General features: G+C 37.4%; 1 protein-coding gene across 1 annotated transcript; it reads right to left on the reverse strand.

The window, feature by feature from the left end:
• Positions 1 to 8,298: 8,298 nt before the first annotated feature.
• On the reverse strand, positions 8,299 to 25,014 carry LOC145766949 (cilia- and flagella-associated protein 184-like). Its single transcript, XM_082578666.1, has 14 exons — positions 24,910 to 25,014; positions 23,492 to 23,531; positions 17,531 to 17,734; positions 17,231 to 17,282; positions 16,439 to 16,518; positions 15,691 to 15,852; positions 14,878 to 14,966; positions 14,570 to 14,706; positions 13,885 to 14,095; positions 12,798 to 12,917; positions 12,213 to 12,305; positions 9,848 to 9,985; positions 9,542 to 9,658; positions 8,299 to 8,592 (listed from the first exon to the last, which is right to left on the reverse strand). Exons 1-14 carry the CDS (start codon positions 24,919 to 24,921, stop codon positions 8,464 to 8,466), a joined length of 1,584 nt encoding a protein of 527 aa, XP_082434792.1. The 5' UTR covers positions 24,922 to 25,014; the 3' UTR covers positions 8,299 to 8,463.
• Positions 25,015 to 25,217: the final 203 nt, after the last annotated feature.

The following is a 25,217-nucleotide window of genomic DNA, read 5'->3' on the forward strand; positions in this document are numbered from 1 at the left end:
ATTTTTTCAAAATTATAACCTGTAAAAATCCCAAGGAATTGTGATGATGTAACCTGTAGTGTCCTGAACAAATGAAATAAAATCTGTTTATAAACCTGTAAAAATTAAATGAGATTTTAAAAACCTGTGAAAATCAAAAGGAATTTATTTTATTTTGAAGTACTTGAGTTTAAATTTGTTTCTATGACGACATTTGCCGACCAGTTCCGAACGCTTGTTCAAAAGGTGGCCACTATCAGCCTTCAGAATGGCCAGCTTTTCAGCCAAACATAGGCCACAATTGTTACGACCACCACCACTATAAGGCCGAGCACAGCTGTGGATGGACCAAGTTATTTGAGGATCAACACCCTTGTCCTTAAGGTCCCAAACTGCCTTAGATAGTTCGGTACTGTTTCGTTTAGACCTATCCATGAAGGTACATTTATGGTTGGAAAAACGTTTTTTAAAAGTAGTTTCGCAACAACCAATGTAATTAAGAACCTTTGGGCTGTTATCAATGGTAGCTTTGTAAACAATGGCCTTCTGCAAGCATTGCCCATTGAAAGGACATTCTGGCCTCACCCTACAATTGCAACCAGGCTGCGATGGTATATTATCAGCCTGCAATATTGCTTTATTGTGGGAGGATATGACGCTTGCAACATTCGGAGTACAACTGTAGATCAGCTTAATAGTATTACGGTTGAATATTTTGTGCAATCTATGATGGGGTGGAAAGTGTATGGAAACAAGTTGGAAAAATTCCTTACCAATATTGCTATCAACCTGCAAGCTGAAAAGAGGGTTAAACCATAAAATTTTCCGGCTCCTTTTCCTAGATGTTCGTAAGTTATTAGCAGGGTTGTAGCAAACTCTCTCCGCAAAACCACTTTTCAAAAGGGCATCGTTATAAACAGATGCGGTCTTATCAAATTCATTTTGGCCAAATGATGTGGCGGACAATCGCTTTGAAATCATAGTCGGGATTTGTCTCTTAATGTTGGGTGGGTGATTGGACTGGGCATGGATGTAAATTGGATCATTATTGGGTTTTCTATAAGGCCAGAATTTACCAGATAGCAAATTCAAAGTGACGTCAAGAAAATCAGTTTCAATTAGACCAGTATCCACAGTAATATTTAAGCCATGTTGTTTAAATAATTGAATGGCATTCTTTCTCAAACGATCAATCTTAGGGCCGGATAAATTACGCAAAATAGCCAGACCATCATCACGATATAAGCCAAGCATGTCTCTGTCAACAATAGCAGAAAGTTCGTTCAAAAGAAACAAGCCGACCAACTCACAAATCTCAGCACCATCAAATGAGCCCATTGTAACGTCAAACAAACCATCTTTCTTAGCCCAAGTTTCACCACCATCAAAAAGCAACGATTTCCTAGCATGGAAAATTGTTTGTATGATACAATCATCCAAATCCATAAATGGTTTGGCAAACTCAATTGCTTTACACAAAAGTTCCTCCGTAATGGATGGATAAAAATCAACAATGTCAAATTTCATAAAGGTGCATTGACGTTTAGATGGAATAGCCTTAAACCAGGATAACACAGAGTCTGTGTTTTTCCATTGATTCAGTCGTGATGCATCACGAATGGTTACGTTAATAGAGTCCAAGTATTGTTTACTTATACGGCCAATCTGGGACTTGGAAGGGTTAATCAACCTGCATTTGGGGTTGGATGTAAAATTTGGTTTATGATCTTTTAGCGTAATAAACGCTGGGTTGCTTGATACTTTTTCAACCCGATCATCAACCTTTAACGCCTTGGCAATCTTTTTAGCCTCAGTATTGATCGTGTCACTGATAGCAGGATTCACGTTTTTGTATTTTGCCGATACATTATCATTAAGCAATTTTTTATAATCCTGGGTTTTAACTTTGTATAAGTTAGTAGTTTTATCTGCTGATATCAACAGATCCGTAGAGTTAATAATATTCTTAATGTCATTAGTTAGTTTTCTCTGAAAAGAATTGTAAATGGGTTTGAACTTAATATTACGAACCATCTCGTATAAACCATTCTCAAATGGTATCAAAGCACCATGCTGTGGAGGTGTTCTTTCAGTCGTAAAGCCAAAGTTATTAAAATGCTCAGACTGAGAAACATCCTGCTGGTTAAGATCGAAAAAATAGGCCTTCCAACGTAAACGTTTAATAAAATTTTCAATCTAACCTAACATCGTCTTCAAATATCGATCTTTACTTGGAATAGCAATGTTTTTTAAAGAATAACCGTAGTTAATCTTTTCCAAATTCATAATAACTGGATAGTAGCATCAAACGAAACTGCTCAACTAGATCAGTGCTAGGAGCAATATTAAAACAATGAAAACTATTAATACTACAAAAAGTGCTCAATGCCAAGCAAAAAGGCAAAGCAGAGCGAATTAAATCAAATGTAGTTATTACTATCTGAAGCCTTTACAAATTGTTTCACCTAACGGATCATCAGAAGGTCTGTAAAAACATGTAAACAGTAAAGAATCGATAATTCTGAAAAGATATTAAATATTACAACTGTAATTTAATCTGCCAAAAAAAATCTCTAAACCTGTACTTCCTGAGGAGATATTAAATATTACAACTGTAATTTAATCTGCAAAAAAAACCTCTAAACCTGAATTCCTGAAAAGATATTAAATATTATAACCGTAATCCAATCTGCAGAAAAAAACTCCAGAATTACTAAGGACAGCCTCCATCCGCCACGATAAAGTTTCAATCAATTTGTCCCAATGGAAACCAAGCAACATGATGGCAACATCTATGACATCACAAAGAAGCAAAATGCTTGTTATGATCGGCGCATCCTGTAGTAATCTGAACAGAATGAACAAAAATTGTTTTTAAACCTGTAAAAATTAAATGAGATTTACAACCTGTAAAAATGAAATGAAATTCAATTTTTTCAAAATTATAACCTGTAAAAATCCCAAGGAATTGTGATGATGTAACCTGTAGTGTCCTGAACAAATGAAATAAAATCTGTTTATAAACCTGTAAAAATTAAATGAGATTTATAGCCTGTAAAATCAAATGAAATTTTAAAAACCTGTGAAAATCAAAAGGAATTTATTTTATTTTGAAGTACTTGAGTTTAAATTTGTTTCTATGACGACATTTGCCGACCAGTTCCGAACGCTTGTTCAAAAGGTGGCCACTATCAGCCTTCAGAATGGCCAGCTTTTCAGCCAAACATAGGCCACAATTGTTACGACCACCACCACTATAAGGCCGAGCACAGCTGTGGATGGACCAAGTTATTTGAGGATCAACACCCTTGTCCTTAAGGTCCCAAACTGCCTTAGATAGTTCGGTACTGTTTCGTTTAGACCTATCCATGAAGGTACATGTATGGTTGGAAAAACGTTTTTTAAAAATAGTTTCGCAACAACCAATGTAATTAAGAACCTTTGGGCTGTTATCAATGGTAGCTTTGTAAACAATGGCCTTCTGCAAGCATTGCCCATTGAAAGGACATTCTGGCCTCACCCTACAATTGCAACCAGGCTGCGATGGTATATTATCAGCCTGCAATATTGCTTTATTGTGGGAGGATATGACGCTTGCAACATTCGGAGTACAACTGTAGCTCAGCTTAATAGTATTACGGTTGAATATTTTGTGCAATCTATGATGGGGTGGAAAGTGTATGGAAACAAGTTGGAAAAATTCCTTACCAATATTGCTATCAACCTGCAAGCTGAAAGGAGGGTTAAACCATAAAATTTTCCGGCTCCTTTTCCTAGATGTTCGTAAGTTATTAGCAGGGTTGTAGCAAACTCTCTCCGCAAAACCACTTTTCAAAAGGGCATCGTTATAAACAGATGCGGTCTTATCAAATTCATTTTGGCCAAATGATGTGGCGGACAATCGCTTTGAAATCATAGTCGGGATTTGTCTCTTAATGTTGGGTGGGTGATTGGACTGGGCATGGATGTAAATTGGATCATTATTGGGTTTTCTATAAGGCCAGAATTTACCAGATAGCAAATTCAAAGTGACGTCAAGAAAATCAGTTTCAATTAGACCAGTATCCACAGTAATATTTAAGCCATGTTGTTTAAATAATTGAATGACATTCTTTCTCAAACGATCAATCTTAGGGCCGGATAATTTACGCAAAATAGCCAGACCATCATCACGATATAAGCCAAGCATGTCTCTGTCAACAATAGCAGAAAGTTCGTTCAAAAGAAACAAGCCGACCAACTCACAAATCTCAGCACCATCAAATGAGCCCATTGTAACGTCAAACAAACCATCTTTCTTAGCCTAAGTTTCACCACCATCAAAAAGCAACGATTTCCTAGCATGGAAAATTGTTTGTATGATACAATCATCCAAATCCATAAATGGTTTGGCAAACTCAATTGCTTTACACAAAAGTTCCTCCGTAATGGATGGATAAAAATCAACAATGTCAAATTTCATAAAGGTGCATTGACGTTTAGATGGAATAGCCTTAAACCAGGATAACACAGAGTCTGTGTTTTTCCATTGATTCAGTCGTGATGCATCACGGATGGTTACGTTAATAGAGTCCAAGTATTGTTTACTTATACGGCCAATCTGGGACTTGGAAGGGTTAATCAACCTGCATTTGGGGTTGGATGTAAAATTTGGTTTATGATCTTTTAGCGTAATAAACGCTGGGTTGCTTGATACTTTTTCAACCCGATCATCAACTTTAACGCCTTGGCAATCTTTTTAGTTTCAGTATTGATCGTGTCACTGATAGCAGGATTCACCTTTTTGTATTTTGCCGATAGATTATCATTAAGCAATTTTTTATAATCCTGGGTTTTAACTTTGTATAAGTTAGTAGTTTTATCTGCTGATATCAACAGATCCGTAGAGTTAATAATATTCTTAATGTCTTGGCTTATATCGTGATGATGGTCTGGCTATTTTGCGTAATTTATCCGGCCCTAAGATTGATCGTTTGAGAAAGAATGTCATTCAATTATTTAAACAACATGGCTTAAATATTACTGTGGATACTGGTCTAATTGAAACTGATTTTCTTGACGTCACTTTGAATTTGCTATCTGGTAAATTCTGGCCTTATAGAAAACCCAATAATGATCCAATTTACATCCATGCCCAGTCCAATCACCCACCCAACATTAAGAGACAAATCCCGACTATAATTTCAAAGCGATTGTCCGCCACATCATTTGGCCAAAATGAATTTGATAAGACCGCATCTGTTTATAACGATGCCCTTTTGAAAAGTGGTTTTGCGGAGAGAGTTTGCTACAACCCTGCTAATAACTTACGAACATCTAGGAAAAGGAGCCGGAAAATTTTATGGTTTAACACTCCTTTCAGCTTGCAGGTTGATAGCAATATTGGTAAGGAATTTTTCCAACTTGTTTCCATACACTTTCCACCCCATCATAGATTGCACAAAATATTCAACCGTAATACTATTAAGCTGATCTACAGTTGTACTCCGAATGTTGCAAGCGTCATATCCTCCCACAATAAAGCAATATTGCAGGCTGATAATATACCATCGCAGCCTGGTTGCAATTGTAGGGTGAGGCCAGAATGTCCTTTCAATGGGCAATGCTTGCAGAAGGCCATTGTTTACAAAGCTACCATTGATAACAGCCCAAAGGTTCTTAATTACATTGGTTGTTGCGAAACTATTTTTAAAAAACGTTTTTCCAACCATAAATGTACCTTCATGGATAGGTCTAAACGAAACAGTACCGAACTATCTAAGGCAGTTTGGGACCTTAAGGACAAGGGTGTTGATCCTCAAATAACTTGGTCCATCCACAGCTGTGCTCGGCCTTATAGTGGTGGTGGTCGTAACAATTGTGGCCTATGTTTGGCTGAAAGTGGCCACCTTTTGAACAAGCGTTCGGAACTGGTCGGCAAATGTCGTCATAGAAACAAATTTAAACTCAAGTACTTCAAAATAAAATAAATTCCTTTTGATTTTCACAGGTTTTTAAAATTTCATTTGATTTTTACAGGCTATAAATCTCATTTAATTTTTACAGGTTTATAAACAGATTTTATTTCATTTGTTCAGGACACTACAGGTTACATCATCACAATTCCTTGGGATTTTTACAGGTTATAATTTTGAAAAAATTGAATTTCATTTCATTTTTACAGGTTGTAAATCTCATTTAATTTTTACAGGTTTAAAAACAATTTTTGTTCATTCTGTTCAGATTACTACAGGATGCGCCGATCATAACAAGCATTTTGCTTCTTTGTGATGTCATAGATGTTGCCATCATGTTGCTTGGTTTCCATTGGGACAAATTGATTGAAACTTTATCGTGGCGGATGGAGGCTGTCCTTAGTAATTCTGGAGTTTTTTTCTGCAGATTGGATTACGGTTATAATATTTAATATCTTTTCAGGAATTCAGGTTTAGAGGTTTTTTTTGCAGATTAAATTACAGTTGTAATATTTAATATCTCCTCAGGAAGTACAGGTTTAGAGATTTTTTTTGGCAGATTAAATTACAGTTGTAATATTTAATATCTTTTCAGAATTATCGATTCTTTACTGTTTACATGTTTTTACAGACCTTCTGATGATCCGTTAGGTGAAACAATTTGTAAAGGCTTCAGATAGTAATAACTACATTTGATTTAATTCGCTCTGCTTTGCCTTTTTGCTTGGCATTGAGCACTTTTTGTAGTATTAATAGTTTTTATTGTTTTGTTATTGATGGAATATATCCATCTGCGATCACCAGCGCTGTAAGTCTTGTTTGTAATTCCCGACGTTTATTTTAACAAAGTGTTAATCCGAAGTGCTAATTTACATCGGTTGGCAATATTGTCGTTTTTATGTCGATTCGATGTTGTCGGACATTGAATCGTTGTTAAAAAGGAGAACTAGGTTAGTTGACATCCGAGGGGAAAACATTTTTTGATCATATTTTGCAAAACTTATGCTTCTTTTAGTAGGCTAATGTCTTTCACATCATTGAAATACTTATTACCTTGCCGGCGTCAACACATGTCAAACGTTGTTTTTCGTTGCTAAAAAGAATTCTAGGGGAGTGGTGAACTTCTTTAAAATCAGCCACATTGGAGACACTCGTGCGAGTGTCGTTAGATGGTCCCGCAGTACTGGATTACAATCCCGATAAAGCAGTTATTGCGCGGTGCAACGATTCTATTGTAGGATGTCGCCCAGATTTCAACAACGCTAAGTGATCATTTTAGCATTGTTGCAAGTTTAATTCTATTTACTTGTGCTATCAATGTTTTTATTTTGTATTTTGGCCTCCAGGCACGCAGATTTGGCCGCCGAGAAGGAGCTCCCGGTAGGCCACGATGGCTGCCGAAAAAAAACGAGCTTTAAGGCCTGAAACTGTGTTGCAAAATTTTGTGCCGTAAATATTATTTTGAGGCAAAAATGAAACATTATAATTAGGCTAAAAGCGAATAGCAGAAATTGTTATATTGCAAAGTGTGCAGTAGCTTACATAACTTTAAAAGGGCACCATTGCCCCCCCTGCCCCTCTATCTGCAGAAAAGTTGAGGGCAGGGGGACATCTGCCCCCCCCCCCCGCTTCCGGCGCCCCTGGGCGCAGAATGCTGATCAGACCGCAATGGGGCAAAATTTTATTGGAAATCGTTTTATGGTAGCATGTTAAACACAAAAAACGTGGAAAATCGCCAAGTAAGGTTTTTCCTTTACTATCCCTTTAATAAATGAAAAAACGACATTTCAACTTGATTAAGCTCAGCTTGGGTAGGCTAAACCCATATTCACCTTTAACGTTAATACTTTTACTTGTCAAATGCGCCACAACTTATGGGTATAGGTTTACTCGGACTAAAGAAATTCCTTACAAACAGGGAGCAAAAAAGCTTGTTTTCACCTATGAAATCACACAAATGCTATTCACTGTCAAAAACAAAAATTTCCATTATTCTGGTTTTGATTTGGAATAGTTATAGAGTTGGTGTTTCCCAATCGAAAAAATCTTTACATTTTACAGGGAACTAATTAAACCGTTGTTCCATTGGTACCACTGTATTCATAGGTCCCTCATTTCCCTAACTCTGAGCAGTTAAACTAATAATGATAAATCTGGTTAACCCAAAAACTGGGTTTCTACCAGCATCAGTGTTAAAATCCTTCTTTTTACGTCGTCAGTTTAGATTAGACTGTCGCTATTTTATAGGAAGATAAGGAAAATTGTTTTGATCTCAATATCAATGTGCTAGGGTGCAACCTCACAACGTGATGCGTTGAAATTGAAAATAAAAACGAGCCGCTACAAGCTTATACAATAGTCGGTAAGAAGTAGAAATTCGAAATATGTATTTCATAAAAATCAATAACAAAATAGAAGCACTTAAAAATATGAAAACACGTGTCAGTGAAATGCGTCGAAATTTTTATCAACACATGTTAAATAAAAGAGAATAAAAGCTTATTCCGTCGGGTACACGACTAAACTTTCGTTATGATTGATTCTCCTTTGCTAGCTCGATCTTTCTCTTCACTCCATTCAGACTCAAGGTGAGCTCCGCGTGCGTTCGCTTCAACATGTCCAACCGATGTTCCAAGTCATCCACCTCATCCGTGCTCACCTTCGCATAACATCAAGTGTTAGTGACGTCAAAACGGTGACGTACGAACGCTTGATGAACTACAAAAGTTGAGTTGTGCCTACGCATACCCATATATTTTAAGAGCATGGGTCGGCAACCTGGCCTGCGGGCCGGAATCCCCGCCAAACAATATCATTTAGCCCGCGGCCTTACACAAGCTATAGTAACGACGTAGCCCACCTTGAGGTATTTAATTTTATGAATCTGATTCCATCAAAACTGGTATCAACAACACATAACGAAGCTCAGTTAGTAGCGGAAAAAACAATGTAGTATCTATGTGACAGAAAAACAACATGGAAGACCAGGGGGTCAGTAAGAACAGCATGAAACTGCAATGGCTGGTTAAGTGGTTAATCAGGAAACATTGCACTCAAAGTTATCAAAATTGAAGAATGTCATAGTGACAGTGACAGGAAATGCGCTGATGATATTTTTGGGCCCGGTACCAATGAGACCTCCGGGGCTCCATAGCACCATCACATGACATCTCTAACAAAAAAAAGTCGCATCAACCCAATAAAACGTCTTGACGCGACCGACACCAGTAGGGAGACTGTTTAGTGTTTACAATCATCAGTTGTTCTATCGGTTGGAAGGTTCAACTTCTAAAATGACTCGGTCATGAAATTTCTTCTGAAGTGACTCGGAAGTGATTACGTCATGAGATTTTCTTCAGCAGCCTCTTCATGACTGCATGGGACCGAGTTCACCCTTACAAAGAGCCACCACGCGGTGGGGAACGAGTATCTGGGGAAACAACCACTCGTGTCTACCAGGTTGTACAATTCTCAATTAAGGACCCCTATGAGTTTTTTTTACGGCCGTGAAAAATTTTCCTCAGGCCTTATTGCTGTGTGAAACAATGAACAGATGACAAAATAACACAATAATAAAATGAAAGAACTAAAACAGATAAAAAACTTGCCTCAAAGTCTCTGAGAAGGTCAGTGTTCCCAAGCAGGCCGCATCTTTGCTGGAACTTGTTGTTTTCGTGACGTAACGCGTCGCGTGCTTGCTTCGTTCTTGAGAGTATGTCTCGTTTCTTCAAACAAAACCGAACGTTAGGATTCCATACGCTAGAAGCGCATAACAAACTAACAAAATCAATCATATGACATTAATTCAACGCCTGCAGATGTTGAAGAAAGTGTTTTGCAACTACGAGACTTCACAAGATTTCTTTAACGTTGTATTAACGAAAAATGACGATTTATTTCAATCATACACTAACCTGCGCGACTTCCTGTTCCACATCACCGAGTTGGTCCTTCCCTACGTGATTCTCAGCTTGGACGAATTGAAGCTTTTCCTTCAAGTGAGTCAGAACTTGGACCGTGCTTGTGATCTTTTTGCGAAGCTTAAGGAGTTCCTGAGGAAAACACGATACTCATAAAGTTGGCAATTGTGTACATGTGAATGTAATATTGGCTTTATTTTATCGTATCGACACTTATTTCTGGCGGTTGAATATGTAGGACAGCGAAGCAAGAAAGCCAATCTTTGTCTTAACCTTATGTTATTATGTGTCTCGCCAATGCAAGGTCATGTGATCTCGACTGGTGTTAAGCCGACGCCTTTTTGAGCTCCTACGTTCTTTCTTGTCACCTAACTCTTAACCTTGAATGTTTCGCAAACTGATTAATAAGTGAAAGGTGAGTCCCACATTTAGGCAGCACACTGCTCCATCAAATATTTTGCTTCATTTGAGTACTTGGCCTTCCGTCAACTCGAATCCACGAAATGAAGAGTTCTCTTAGTGTGAGTGCACTGTGCTAAGTTTCACTTAGCGGGCGTAAATTAAAGGAATGAACACATTCGTTTTATCCTTTCCAACAGAATAGGTTATCTTAAAATATATTTTGTTAATTAAAATAAAAAACAGAAAAATAACCAATAAAACAGGAGATGTTGACGTCTTGTATGCAGGATCACACATATAGTGAAGATGAGAGTACCAAAACAGAATCTCATATGATCGGAAAAAATCTCATATGATCGGGAAAAATCTCATATGATCGGGAAAAATCTCAAATGTTTGGGAAAAATTGCATACGATCGGACTACTTGGAAGAAAGTTAATCAGAAACATAAGCATAAACATTTGCTACATTAAAAGTAGCGCGCTTCCCGCTACCGCTACTCGGGCTAAAGTAGCGCGAGCTACCGCTTACTTTTGTCTATTTGTCTACCGCTACTTTTCACTTAGCGGGTGTACATTAAAGGAATGAACACATTCGTTTTATCCTGTCAAACAGAATAGGTTACTTTAAAATATATTTTGTTGATTAAAATGAAAAACAGAAAAATGACCGATAAAACAGATAAAAATTGAATGAGGCTGTTCACCAGGCATTAAATTAAATAATATGAGATGTTCTACTGGTGAAAATTAAGCTAAACTATCACAAGATGTATACAGTGACAATCTGCTTTTATTCGGACGTTTCGTCAACCTGAAGAAGTCAGTCGTGTCTGATTGACGGAACGTCGGAATAAAAGCAGATTGTCACTGTATACATCTTGTGATAGTTTAGCCTAATTTGCACCAGTAGAACATCTCATATTATTTAAAACAGGAGATGTCGCCATCTTGTATGCAGGATCACACATATCGTGAAGATGAGAGTACCAAAAAAATCTCATATGATCGGAAAGAATCTCATATGATCGAAAAGAATCTCATATGATCGGAAAGAATCTCATATGATCGGAAAGAATGCATACGATCGGACTACTTGGAAGAAAGTTTGTGCATAAGCATTCGCTACTTTAAAAGTAGCGCGCTACCCGCTACTCGGGCTAAAGTAACGTGCGCTACCGCTACTTTTGTCCTAAACTGACACAAAAGCACTTTATGAAATCAAAATGACTTTGGAAACAAATAATATTATTCACTTACACTGCCATTTCAACGTCGTTGTTACGGAAAACATGTTCTCGGTAAAATTTATCGTTACGCATCTTTCAAAAACACGATTATTTCAAAATGCGAGTCGCTGAGTTTTGCCCGCTTTGCCTTCAGCACGTCGTTTTCAGTGGAAAAAAAGTCTCTCCACCGCAGCACTGGTGCATGGTCTTATACTTAATGAACAGACGTTTTAAATCAGCATTGGGAAAGATCAAGGACTTGTTTCCGTCAGAAAAAAGGCCATCACAATTGACTTTTCTTGTCGATGTTTGATGCGATGGCAGCCGCACAACAAAAAAAAAATCTTCGGAGTAGTGACTGGTGTTCGTCGGTATCAACGTGGCTTGATTTTTCAAGCAATGGGTCGAATGATTTCTGCCTTGATTTTTTCACGTATTGTTTCATAAAAAAATCTCCAAAAAAACGAGTTATTTTTTTACTTTAAAGTGGAAAGTAGCGGGTATCGGGAGTGCGACTGAAACAAATGTAACGCCTCTACTGCAGCCAGTACTCCAGTAAAAATGCAGCGCCGCTACCAACACTTCTATCAAAAAAGTAGCGCGCTACTGCTCGTCTCTGAAATAATGAGGCTAGGAGAAATAAATTGAATTTAAAACTTCGAAAACCTGGGATGACAAACATGAACAAAGCTTCTGAAATTTCTTGGTGATGCAACATAAAAGCTCACCTCGTTTCTCTCTTCTATCTTCTCATTATAAGTTTGATTCTCAATTTTGAGTTGTTCGAAGTCAATCAAATGTAAGCCCTCTGCAAGTTCTTCCTACACAAAAAATTATTCGACATTGACAACACGCCATAAAACGACTGAAGTCCTAAAAGCACTAACTTAGAACGCACAACAGCAAGCTTTGAAACAAAAAAGAGCTGTTGTATTTGCAGATTCAATTACGAGCAGTGATATCACCACCACATCTTCAGAACTAGCAGCTCTGCGCTTAACAGTAGCATGGTAATATCTACAATACTTTCTAAGTGCGTTGTTGCAATATGCTGGAAGTTTAAATAACAAAAAATAAGCTTGTGAGTGGAATTAGCCAACACATCAAAAAAGTCAGTTTTTCAAACGTATCATTTTTCAACGAATCATAACATTTTAGCTGTATTAATGCTGCAACTCACAATTGATAAAGAGGTTGCTTTGATAAAGCATAAACAACAAGATTTAATGATCTTCAAAATAGTACAGAAAAGGCAACAAGGTTGAAAGTAACAACAAGTGTAATAAAAAAATCAACAGAATTGAAAATCAAACCTTTTGTTTTAGCTGCATCTCTTGCTTCTTTAAACGGTTTTTAAGCTTAATGTTCTCTAAACGAACGTGGGATACTTCTGCCTCCTTCTTCCGTTCATTGACCTCGTACGTTTCTAAATCCTGTTGGAAGAATATTAACATGATCACTGACGTTATCATCACGATATGAGAATCATCACCACACATATCATATTATCATTTTATGAGTACCATCACGTCAGCTGCACAGCCGAGTGGTGAGTGCTTTGGTGCGGCAATCGAAAGGGCGCCGGTTCAACACCGTTCAAGACCATGAGGCTAAGTCTTTGGCAAGCCACTTAAAGGCATGCCTGAAGGTGGACGCTAAGACGCTTCCTTGCCTTTCCATCAATAAATCTAAATCTTCCACCACCGAGCTTAAACCTTGATACGACAAAAAGTGCTATCACAACCAACATCATGAATATTGCGTAACATTTATACAGGATATTCATTTCAGATCGTTTTTATGTCTGACCATCACAGTGAAAACAACACATGCCAGCACAGCATCTAACAAAAGATAAGCTAGAAAATAACATGTTAAAAACGACAAAGTGCGAACGTCAACGTCTTCTCTTTTAGCAACAACATGACACCGATAGATAAACAGCGACTCGTACATCTTCCTACTTAAGCGTTAGGAAAAGATTCTTCTTTGCAAGACTGTGATGTTAAACAGGAGTGTTTATCCAGTTTATCTGCTTTGTATGCATAATTATAGTCATAGGATATGTTTCCTTCAGTTTGAGGCATCTTACGTTGCGATGTGAGAGCGGTAGGTTTGAGGCATCTTACGTAGCGATGTGAGAGCGGTAGGTAACTCACTCGCAGTGAAATCCGAACCCGAATCTAACAAATATCTGCCATTGTTGTGGTTTGTACACCAGGCTAACCTTTCAAGATAGTTGGCAATTATAGCCAGTTTGTATGATTTAATTTAATCAGAATTTACTGAAGAAGTCATATTTGTGCGGCGCAAGCTCCAACAAAATCAAAATTTTCAATTTAGCGAGGCTATCTCTTCCGTTGTAAAGTTAAATTTGTTGTTCAATTAATTAGACTCTACCTTTAGAGGAATGGGCCGACCCGAACGACTGTTGATGGCAGCCAAAGCGACTGCTTTTTTGAACTCCATCGCTTTCGACCATTCCTCCTCAACTCGTCCTTGCTTCTCTGCCTTTTTCTCTTTGATCTCTTCCAGCTGCTCGTGGTAGTTATCAAGCTCGGCAGCCTGCTGGTGACGAAGCTCCTCCAAGTTGCTCATATACTTCATGTATCTGGAGGAAAAAGCAAAGAAGATGTCATCTTAAAAAATGACTACGAAATGCAGACTAAAAAAGAACATGATGTTAATATTATTATTATATAGCGTTACTAATATTAACATTATTAACGATCAATACTAAATATCACGCTTTCCATGAAGTAGGAGAAAGTTATAAGGCAAAATAAACCTTATTTTTTTAAACTTTTGCATAAACCATGTTACTGAGCGAATAGGTGATATTTTCCCTGAGCAGCAATACTACCCTGCTCACACGGCGACAGCGCAAGAATTGTCATAGTTCCATAAAAAAAAAATTATTATTAAAAAAAGCATAGTCAACGAATCAAAAAGCATGGAGCAAATTTTCCTACGGCTTATAATCACTAAAGGCACAAAAGTAAATTTAGCTACTACAGAAGCTTTCCAAAACTACGGATGCATGTTTCAGTATGGCATGCATGTTAAAAAAAGAATCACAATTCACCTTTGCTCTTGGTCAGTGGCATTCTTATCCACTTCTTGTCTTGCTTCTTCGTTTTTCTTTTTACGAAAATATTCAGAGAGCTTGTGTTGGAGTGCACGATTTTGCTGATTCAGCGTTTCTCTTTCCTGTATTGCTGCCTGAAAGCATATGGACCTTCACTGCAAACCAACGCAATTGCAGCATGAACTTTGTTTTAGTGATTTAACATCAAAAATACAAGCATTGCTTCAAAACACGTGTCGTACAGTGCTCAATATGGTTATATTAACCTCAAAGCGTTTTAAGCCTATTTTGAGTTGAAGACGAACCTGATATTTTTGCATGAGATCCTCTCTATTGTACTGAGGTACAATTTCCTCTTCAACCAACAATAACTCTTCCTCTTCCACTACACTTCCTGAATTAAAAAAAGCTTTCGTAACGTTGAAAAAGGGCATCAAAAAGCGTTATGGCAACAACAGTATTACCCAATCAGCAAAATTTGTCATTTTTACGTTGATTCAACGTCTGCGTACGTTGAATCAATGTAAAAAAGACAGATTTTGCTGTCTAGATGTTTACTGAAGCAACATCATCGATTGAATTATGCACTCGATCATGACTAAATAATTTAGGCTTCAAAAGTACGTGATAACAATTGTGAAATTAGTTGGAGAGTGATAGCAGTTGGCAATTTGAAACGAGAAAACTTGCAATATTATCCTAAGGGTAAAAGGGACGCGTATGCTCTTTTACGTGAACTTCGTCTGTTTCATGACGAAAAGTATAATTGTTTCTATGATCTAAAAGATTGCAAGAAAAATAGTAAGCCTACGATTAGATTAAAAGAAACCTTCACAAACGTATTCGTTCGAAAACAGAGACTTCTGTCATTGCTTTTGACAAACTTAGGCATTGCCTGCTTGAGAACGGTATTTGATTTAGCAAAAAAAATTGAAAAGTAAAGCAAATGACCATGCCACAAACTGTTTTCCTCCAAAGAAAAACAAACCTGGTTTTTCAGGGGTTTCTGGTACTGGTAAAAAACGTTACCTGTTTATTTTAGGGGTTCCTGGAACCGGTAAAGAAATTAAGTGACCTGGTATTTCAGGGGTTCCTGAGACCAACAAAGAAAACGTTACCTGGTTTTTCAGGAGTTCCTGGAACTGGTAAGTCTCCTTCCACAGGCAAAGGAGGTGTATCTGGCCGCGACATTGGCTGAATTATGACAGGACTTTCTTCAGCAAGATCCTCACCTTTCGCAAAATCAAGATTGCTTGGAGGGATACCACCCACAGAAGCACCTGGAACGTATATAACCGATAATAATACAATATCATTAAGGTTCCGTTCGAAAGAAAATGGAAGATGACATGCTCTAGTTCACCCTTGTTTTGGATCATTCGTCAGTGGTGTATATCCATGTTGCCGAGCGGGAATCGAACTTCCAACTTGATGGAAATTGTGGACATCTATCAAGTCGGAAGTTCGATTGCCGCTTAAGACACATGGATATGCACCACCGATGATCCAAAACAAGGGTGAAAGTCAAGTATGCAGCTTTCCATTTTTGTTCGATAGAGACATTAACGACTTCATAAATCTTCACATCTCCATAATTCTACAAGATAATGGCAATAATAACAATTATACAAGAAAATAGCAACACGAATGTCAAGCAATCCGCTGTGAGTCACACAACTCGGAAAGTGATACTATTCTCTATAAATAGGCTAAGGCCATTTGAAAGAGCATAAAAAACGCTCAGTTGATATCTCATAGAGAAAACTGCTGCTTAATTACAGATCGCATTTGCAACCATATTATATTGTTCTTTGTATGATGGAACCACATGCAGCCAAAAACACAGTATAATATTTCATGATGTACCTTCTGTAGGGGAAGGAGTAGCATCTGGTGTAGTTTCAGCATCTGTCTTGGCTTCGGGCTCTGCGCTCTGAGAAGGATCACTGGAATAACATGTTGCTTTTGTGTTACTTTTATCAAGAGAAATAGTAAAGCCCTCTTAAAATTAGTTGTAGTGCATCAACTGTGCGAGTAAGAAGCTTACTTAACCAATTTCGACTATATAGCAAGCTTGTAAAGCCGTTGAAACACGGATAACAAAAAAACGATAAAGCTTTTTTTTAATAATGTATGTTGTTGTCAGACATGAAAACACTTCAACAAAACCGGTTTCCCGAAATAAAGCGAACGCATATTCTACTAATTGCAACACGTGAAAATTTCCAAGTAAACAAATAAATGTAGATTACAACTAAAAGTTCTACATACATTTAGTCATTTATATTGCTCCGCAGCAAAACATAAATGGAAAATTATTAACAAGTATCAAACATTCTTTGATACAGATAATATTCCTTTCACATCAACATATCGAACGACCCTAGTACCTGGTGAGAAAAAGCTTGGGTTGCAATAGGTTTATAAAAAGATATAAAAATAGTATAAAATAATAAGTAATATGATTTTCTATTATTAAACTAAACCATTACTTTTGCTGTTAAAATGTTAAGAGCCCCAAAAGTCACATCTATTATCACACGTTTTGTCCTTTTCCCTAAAGTCAACTGTAAACACTTTAAAATGGATTTACTGCACAGTCTCTGTCTTTCGCTGCTTAAAGTAAGGTGCAAACAAAAATATGTCATCAATAAATACCCTTGAACTTCTCCTGTGGCATTTCCTTCACCAACTTGCTCATCCGTTTTTACTGAAAGTAAATAATGTTCATCCATACATCGCCTAACATGAATAACATTATGATAATTCTAATGATTTCTATCAAGAATATTTATAAAAAAAAAAACATCAAGTTAGTCCGAAAGCAGTTAAAAGTATGCTCTAATAAAAGGACAAAGTTTAAAAAATGAGCTCGATATGGATCAAGAAAGTAGAGGAATGCAGGAATACGTGCAGATAGCCTAACGAGATTTGTATAAACAGACCAAAAGCGAAAACCTGTTTCTGTTGCTGGAGTCTCAGCGCTGGCAGCTTCAGGAACTGGTGAAGCTTCGGTATTTTCATGTGGTTCCGACTTATCAACATTTTCTTCTGCAGAAGCTACATTTCCATCTGCTGCAACATCTCTACCTTCAGGCGGGGTCTCTTCAACGGCAGTTTGTTCTTGAACAGCTTCTGGGGTCGCCTCACGCTCAGTGGAAGCTAAAATGTTGTAATTATGCTATTGGCATATCATAGTATGTTGACTGCTGGGAATTTAGTGGAAAACTTGGTAATGAATAGTAAACTTTCTTTTCAGCTTTAGCAACACCAGCTGAATCATCACACAGTCAGTACATGAGTAACATGACATTATGATGCTGTCCAAATGTCACAATCCGTATGCGTGGATGTCGCTGGAAGCCTTATATCTGGACTGGAAGCCAAATGCTAGGCCTTATCTTGTACGGCACACAGAATTGCCATATTGGCAGTTTAACGTTTTAACGCGGTTATAACGGTATTAAATATTAGAAACTTGATATTTTTTTAATACATTTTCAAATTAAAATATGGCTCGGTCGCAACAACTTAGGCTATGGAAGTAATCAAACTAATCATGCTGTAGACAAAATCAGCCCTCAAATGCGATATTATCAAAAGCACCATCAAGATTCGGAAAAAGTTGCCATTTCAAACCTGATGTTTTGTAAATAGACTATGCGCAATGGCGCGTTGATAAAACAGAGTTTTTTAAACTATTTGCAAAATGAAAAACATACACTTATCCGATATATTCGTTTAAGTGGGATATGTTAAACCGATAGTTTTACTTAACATTAAATAGGATTTTGTTTAGGGTTTCAGACTTTGATACAATAAAATGATTGGTACGTCTAGGCAGTACGGGCCTAACCGATTTCGACTGTATGGCAAAATGAAATTTCTAAAGACTAGGGTCACTGTTTGCTAGTGGTATTAATGGCATTGTAGAAATCTGGGTTTTGTTGCTTACCCTTTTCTCTAGACTTCTGCGATAGTCAGAAACATTTTTTAAACCTTTGTAGACCAATCTTAGCAACAGACACAATAAATAACCAAATTAATAAACTATAAAAATAACCGCTGGTTCCATGTGTAATGTGTATAAGAGATTAAGAAAGAGACATAAAAATAGAGTTAAGAAAGAAGAAAATAATGATTTGTACCTATCTAAGTTTGTGTATGTCACGATTTCTTTCTATCTCTTACCAGGAAAGAGACTTGGAAAGGTTCAATGACGTAGTTTAATGGGATATTACCGAAAAGCAGTCAATCCAATGGTTGGATAGTTCTACTAATAAGATAATAAACGAAAATTCTTGAAGGACTTTAACGTGGTGCAGTCACAGCTTCTCATGTAACTCTAATTTCGATCACAATTTATATCAGCACCAACTCTCATCTACTCGTATTCAATTACTTCAAATCTCAATCAACAATAATCTCTGCATCTATTACCAACTACTACAACAACAACAATCATCTCATCATATTAGTTACGCAAATTACACCAATAGTTATAGCAGGTTGTTTGGTCTAGTAACTTCGAGAAGGTTACGTAATGTTACATCATAAGAACTCATTGTTCTGTCAAATTAAATAAGTTAAATAACATTCCACAATCCACATTGTACTATTTTGCGTCTTCAAAGAGTTCAGAATGCTGCAGCTCGACTAATTACTTTAACACGTAAACGTGAGCATATCACTCCTATACTAAAATCCCTGCATTCTTCCAGTATTGTATCGTATTCGCTTCAAAATATGTCTATTAATTTATAAAGTTTTCCATGGTTTTGCTCGGAACTATCTGGACACTTTGCTTGTTCATTATAGACCTGCCAGAACTTTGCGTTCTCAACATCAATTGCTCTTGTGGAACCCTTCATGTAAGACACAATATGGAAATCGCATCTTCCCAGTTGTTGCTGCCAGTTGCTGGAACTGGAATGGTTTGCCTATTTGTGTAAAAGAAGCTGAAAATTTAAATGAATTCAAAGCTCGCTTGAAAACGTTCTATTTCAATGAACATTATGACTGAAAGTACCGTATTAATTATCACCATTGTCATGTACAGCGCCAAGGAGCATAGTTTGACTGTGTGGCGGTATATAAATATTGTTATTATTAAGTTGCACTACACGTAGACATCATTATGATGTCACAACACCCAACACCTGGAAAGTTAAGCAAAGAATATTCCCGACTTGCACGTCCACAAAATGTTCTGGAAATAAGTCACATAATAAAGGTTTTGCAGTCAAAGGTCACTACAGGACAGTAACCGATAATAACATATCGCTCAAGAATTCCACAATCAAAACAGCACGTTCGATTAAGATACAAAGCAGCCTGTCGCGAGGCCTTGCACATTGATTGTGACATACGCCCCCCTTAGAATATTGTTGCAAACAATATAACAACACAATCAATACAAAACACATTACAAAAACAATTAATTACTTAATAAACAATTTTCACAAGTTATCTCCAATGACTCATTAGTCCATCGTTGCATGATCTACCAACGACAGCGTTTCTTAAAACAATAATGATCGCGTTTACTGTGAAAGTTTTTACCGTCCTCAATGTCTTCAGTGCAATGGCGAGCAAGATGACATCTTCCTACATAGGAAACACGTCCTCTCCGGACAGTCCTTGGCTAAATCACCTTTTCTGTGACAGTTGTAGCAAGCTTTTTCATCAAAAGGGCAGCTCCTACGTGTCTAATCTTCCCACATTGGTAGTCACGGCAACGTCTGTTTTCTGAATGTCCGCCATCAGCAACGCACTCCCTGGCAAAATGTCCGCGTCTACCGCATCTATAACAAACTCCAAATGGTCGTCGCCTGCCTCCTTTCCTCGGTTCTTCGCGCTCGTTGAGATCGTCGCTGAATATTCTGCAAAACAATCTCGAGCAAAGTGACCATTCTTGCCACAAGAATAACAAGCAACTTCAGAATCTCTCTCAGTCACATTTCCGATTATAAGATCAACTAAAGGGTTTTGTAAACATAACGCTTTCACAGTCCCACTACGATACGGAGTTGCGATATATATCTTCGCTAAAGGTCCTTGGATTAAAGTGTTATTAATCGACATCACATGACTGGTATTTGCCATTAACTGACTGTCTTTTACTAAATCTCTAATCACCGTTATACCTGTAGAACCAGAATCACATAAACTTTTACTTTTTTGTTTCCAACTTTCCCAGTCACTACTGGCAGGTAATCTTCAGGTATTATTTTTTCACATGCACCTTTATCGCCTTCTTTCCCGTTTTCTTCTCCAATTGATCATCTTCATCTGGTCTCTTCTCTTCAAGTGGTGGTTCATGAATCTTTATCGCATAACCGCTTCGATAAACGTCTGTGTTTTACTTGTTCTTCCCAGACTGATTGGATAAGGAAAACGACTTGTCCTTATATTCCTTCGCTTCGTGTCCTTGCCTACTGCAACGATCGCACCACTTCCTTGCAGCTTGATGATTTCTGTTAGTCTTACTCCGGCAGTTAGCAGCCTTATGACCTAAGCCATTACAATTAAAACAACGTATTTCTCTTGGAACAGCACCTCCTTTAAAATTATTTGTTGCTCCTCGTCATTATCTCATGACAACGTCTCTTCGGTCAACAATTTCTCATCATGGGCAACTAAATACTGTTCCGCCACACTGGCTATATCTTCTAGAGTCTTTGGACTTCTCTCCATTAAATAAACAGAAAGATCCTTTGAACATGATTCTGTAAATTGCTCTTTAACTATATTATAACCAAGGTTTTCCAATCCGTCCAATGATTGTTCAGCCCCCGAAAGTTCAAACCATTTTAACAAAAGGTTTCTTAAACGTTCAATCAACTGACCTGGGCTTTCGTGTCCTTCAGGCTATGCCTCAAGGAATCTTTGACGGTATCCATGCTCGGTAAAATTATATCGCTTTAACAGAGCTAACTTCAATCTGTCGTAGTCCATGGCCTCTCTTCTTGTGAAAATCTTGAATATACATCAAAAGCTTGTCCCAATAACAACATGCTTAACTGGGTAGCCCACGTCGACTTCTCCAATTTGGCTATTGCAGGATATCTTTCAAATCTTTCTTTCAAAACTATCTAACTCATCTTTTTACTCAACAAACGATGGCAAATCTGGACGTCTAACTTGCGCTACAATAACATCTCGAACATTATCATTTGTAGAATTAGATCGCTCACCAATGTCCAGTTTTTGTCTTTCTAAATCAAGTCTTAACTTTTCCAATTCATATTGCGCTATTCTTTCTTCAGCTTCTGCTTCGCGTTGTGCCCGTTTCTCTTCAGCTTCTCGTTGTGCTCAATTCTCCTCAGCTTCTGCTTCGCGTTGTGCTCGTTTCTCTTTAGCTTCAAGTTGTGCCCGTTTCTCTTCAGCTTCACGTTCTGCTCTTATTTCTTCTCTTCAGCTTCAAGTTCTGCTTTCCTTATTTCACGAGCAGCTCTTCTTTCTTTTCTTTTGTCGGCTTCTCGCTGAGCTTTTTGGTCCATGATCTTGTGATACTCTTCCATCATAAACTGAGACTTCTCATTGCCACTCAGCCCCACTTGTTCAGCCATGCTCCGTAAGTTTTCGATCATCTCATTTTTGACGGTATATATCCCTCATTTTGACAGCTTGTTGTTGATATATTGTTCTTTCAGTTGTAATCATTCCCGGACAAGCCCCCAAAATGTCACGATTTCTTTCTATCTCCTACCAGGAAAGAGGCTTGGAAAGGTTCAATGACGTAGTTTAATGGAATATTACCGAAAAGCAGTCAATCCAATGGTCGGATAGTTCTACTAATAAGATGATAAACGAAAATTCTTGAAGGACTTTAACGTGGTGCACTCACAGCTTCTCATATAACTCTAATTTCGATCACAATTTATATCAGCACCATCTCTCATCTACTCGTATTCAATTACTTCAAATCTCAATCAACAATAATCTCTGCATCTGCACTATTACCAACTACTACAACAACAACAATCATCTCATCATAATAGTTACGCAAATTACACCAATATTTATAGCAGGTTGTTTGGTCTAGTAACTTCGAGAAGGTTATGTAATGTTACATCATAAGAACTTATTGTTCTGTCAAGTTGCACTACACGTAGACATCATTATGATGTCACAACACCCAGCCAACACCTGGCAAATCAAGCAAAGAATATTCCCGACTTGCACGTCCACAAAATGTTCTGGAAGTACGTCACATAATAAAGATTTCGCAATCAAAGGTCGCTACAGGACAGTAACCGATAATAACATACCGCTCAAGAATTATTCCACAATTAAAACAGCACGTTCGATCAAGAAACAAAGCAGCCCGTCGCGAGGCCTTGCACATTGATTGTGACAGTGTAATTTTAGGTTATTGTCAGTCATGTGTTTATGGTATTTAAATTTGCTTTTATAAAAGAGAGATTGAATTTTGCTGTCCTCACTCCTCACAATGCAAGTTCGATATCTCTGAACAGCTCAACTTAAAAAATAACCAAGTCTTGTGTTGTTCGGGTCTAGCAATATCACGGTCTCACATCATTCGAGTCGCATTTCACAAGATTTGAGTATTGTGTCATTCGGTTTCACATCATTTCGGTCTCGCGCATTACTGCATAAGTTGGATTAATATAAAAATAACAGATTTTACTGTCAGGGAAAGACTTGCTCTGCACACAACCAAATTCCCAGATGCAAAACCCATCATTTTTCCATTGATTTAACATCTCCAGATGTTGCCATGTTAGCAACAAGTATTAAATTTTTGAGTCAAATTAAAAGCTGAAAACTCTAGTCAAGGACTTACAAGTATAAAGTCTTTTGTGTAATGTTTCATGGTCAACAACATTGCTGATGATCATCTTTGTCTTTCTAAGATAAAACATTAAATTAATAGTGAAAACAAAATATTCTTACCAACTTGTTCAACTGATTCTGTTGTCTTTTGCTCTGTCTCCTACAAAATAATGTTTCACTTTTACTGTTTCACATAATTCAACGTGTCCGTCACTGATATTGCATAGTCATCAGGGTCATTGACAGGATTTCTTGGGCCCGGTACCAAATTATTTTTGGGTCCCCTTCATCGACAATGTTATGAATATAAAGGTTGTGTACAAACTTTTATTGATGTCGTTTAAGCATGGTCATTTAACAAATCTTGCACAATCTTAAAATTTCTTGAACCGCAAAACTTACTATCTCTATCTAGCGGTTGCTTTTTTAAACTTTTATTTGTCACATGGTGCTAGACTTCCCGATTCCATTGATGCTTCACTGATCATTCTAGGCTCACCAGAAGAGAATTTACAGCACTGCAGACAACCAGAAAGTTTTCAATTTGATTTGGGAAGGGTGTTTGGGCCTAGGTCAAACATTTGCTGATTGCTGCAATCTGAAAAGCGGTTTTGGTCTAACTTTTAGTGCAGAAATGGGGATAGCAATCTTCTTGCCTGTGCCATTTCAGCTTTTGAGTTTGAACAAATATTAGCCTGTTTATTTTGAAATTCGTGTTTTGGGTATTATTCGTGGTTAGGGAAATCACTATACTAGACTAAATTCTTATTTTGCTGTTTGGTGGCTGAAGTGGCTATTTTACCACCAGAAAGCTGGAGTGGGCCCGGTACCCAGAAGGGGGTCTGGTACTCTACCATCTGACGGCTGAAATAGTTGTTTTAACCTCGGATGGCAAATTCCTTTAAATCTGATTATATTAAGATCTTGATAATGTTTGAAGTTGCAGGGATTTTTTTTAAATCCAGGCCTCTTAAATATTCCGGGCCTGGATCCAAAAGTACCACCTAGACCCCCTGTCAATGTCCCTGATAGTGATAAACAATTTCAGGCGGTTGTAGGTTTTAAGCTGCTTGCACCGGATGGCAACGTCTCTCCTGTTTATCTCTCTCATAAAATCGTGGGCAGCGTAAAACCTACAAGCCCCCAATTTCAATAACAGAGCACATATTTCAGTGAGCTCAAATTATTTGCAAACTTTCGTATACGGTAAGCATGCACTGGTGAATTATGAAACTGATTCTGATGTCTACTTTGTCAGCCAATTAGGCATATGTAATTTAATTCAAATCCTGAACTGTTTGAATAATTTGAATCATAAATAGGATTCCCAACCTTGTCGTGACCTTTGTTTGTATTCATTAAATGCTGTATTTACTAAGGTCTAGCCAAAAGAAAAGAAGGAGATTTAAAGTACCATACTTTGACAATTGCACAATGCACATTTTGATTCATAGGCCGATGTAAAAAACTGCTTAGCCAAAGCATAGATTAAAACACCATTCACAATGTCATGTCTTCACACATTTAACTTAGCCCACCTGATCAGCCATGGTCGTCTTGAAGATGGAGACCAAACTAGAAAAATCTGAACAATATCAAGATACACAAACTTTACATAAACAAATCAAAATTAAAGTACTCCTGGATTTCAAACAGATTGGTTAAATGTATTGTACAATGGGCTGCCAGTATTTCAATGTGAGCCAGTAATTTATAAACCAAAATGTACGAACCTCCAAAGTTGTGTGTAGGCAAACCACAACAATTTTTATGTTGGTTTGAATAATTTTTACATTTTCTTCTTGAATATATAACTCTATGATTCAAAAACAGTAAAAACTATTAA

Source organism: Aplidium turbinatum, chromosome 3, assembly GCF_918807975.1.
Source record: "Aplidium turbinatum chromosome 3, kaAplTurb1.1, whole genome shotgun sequence".
Lineage (NCBI taxonomy): Eukaryota > Metazoa > Chordata > Ascidiacea > Aplousobranchia > Polyclinidae > Aplidium > Aplidium turbinatum.

What these genes read in the sequence shown, in the direction of transcription:
- LOC145766949 (XM_082578666.1), bottom strand. An exon ending in GCCACAGGAGAAGTTCAAGG is followed by an intron (nt 16,519 to 17,230) that starts GTATTTATTGAT and finishes ATGTTATTCCAG; the next exon opens with TGATCCTTCTCAGAGCGCAG. An exon ending in AGGAACTCCTGAAAAACCAG is followed by an intron (nt 14,967 to 15,690) that starts GTAACGTTTTCT and finishes TTTTTAATTCAG; the next exon opens with GAAGTGTAGTGGAAGAGGAA.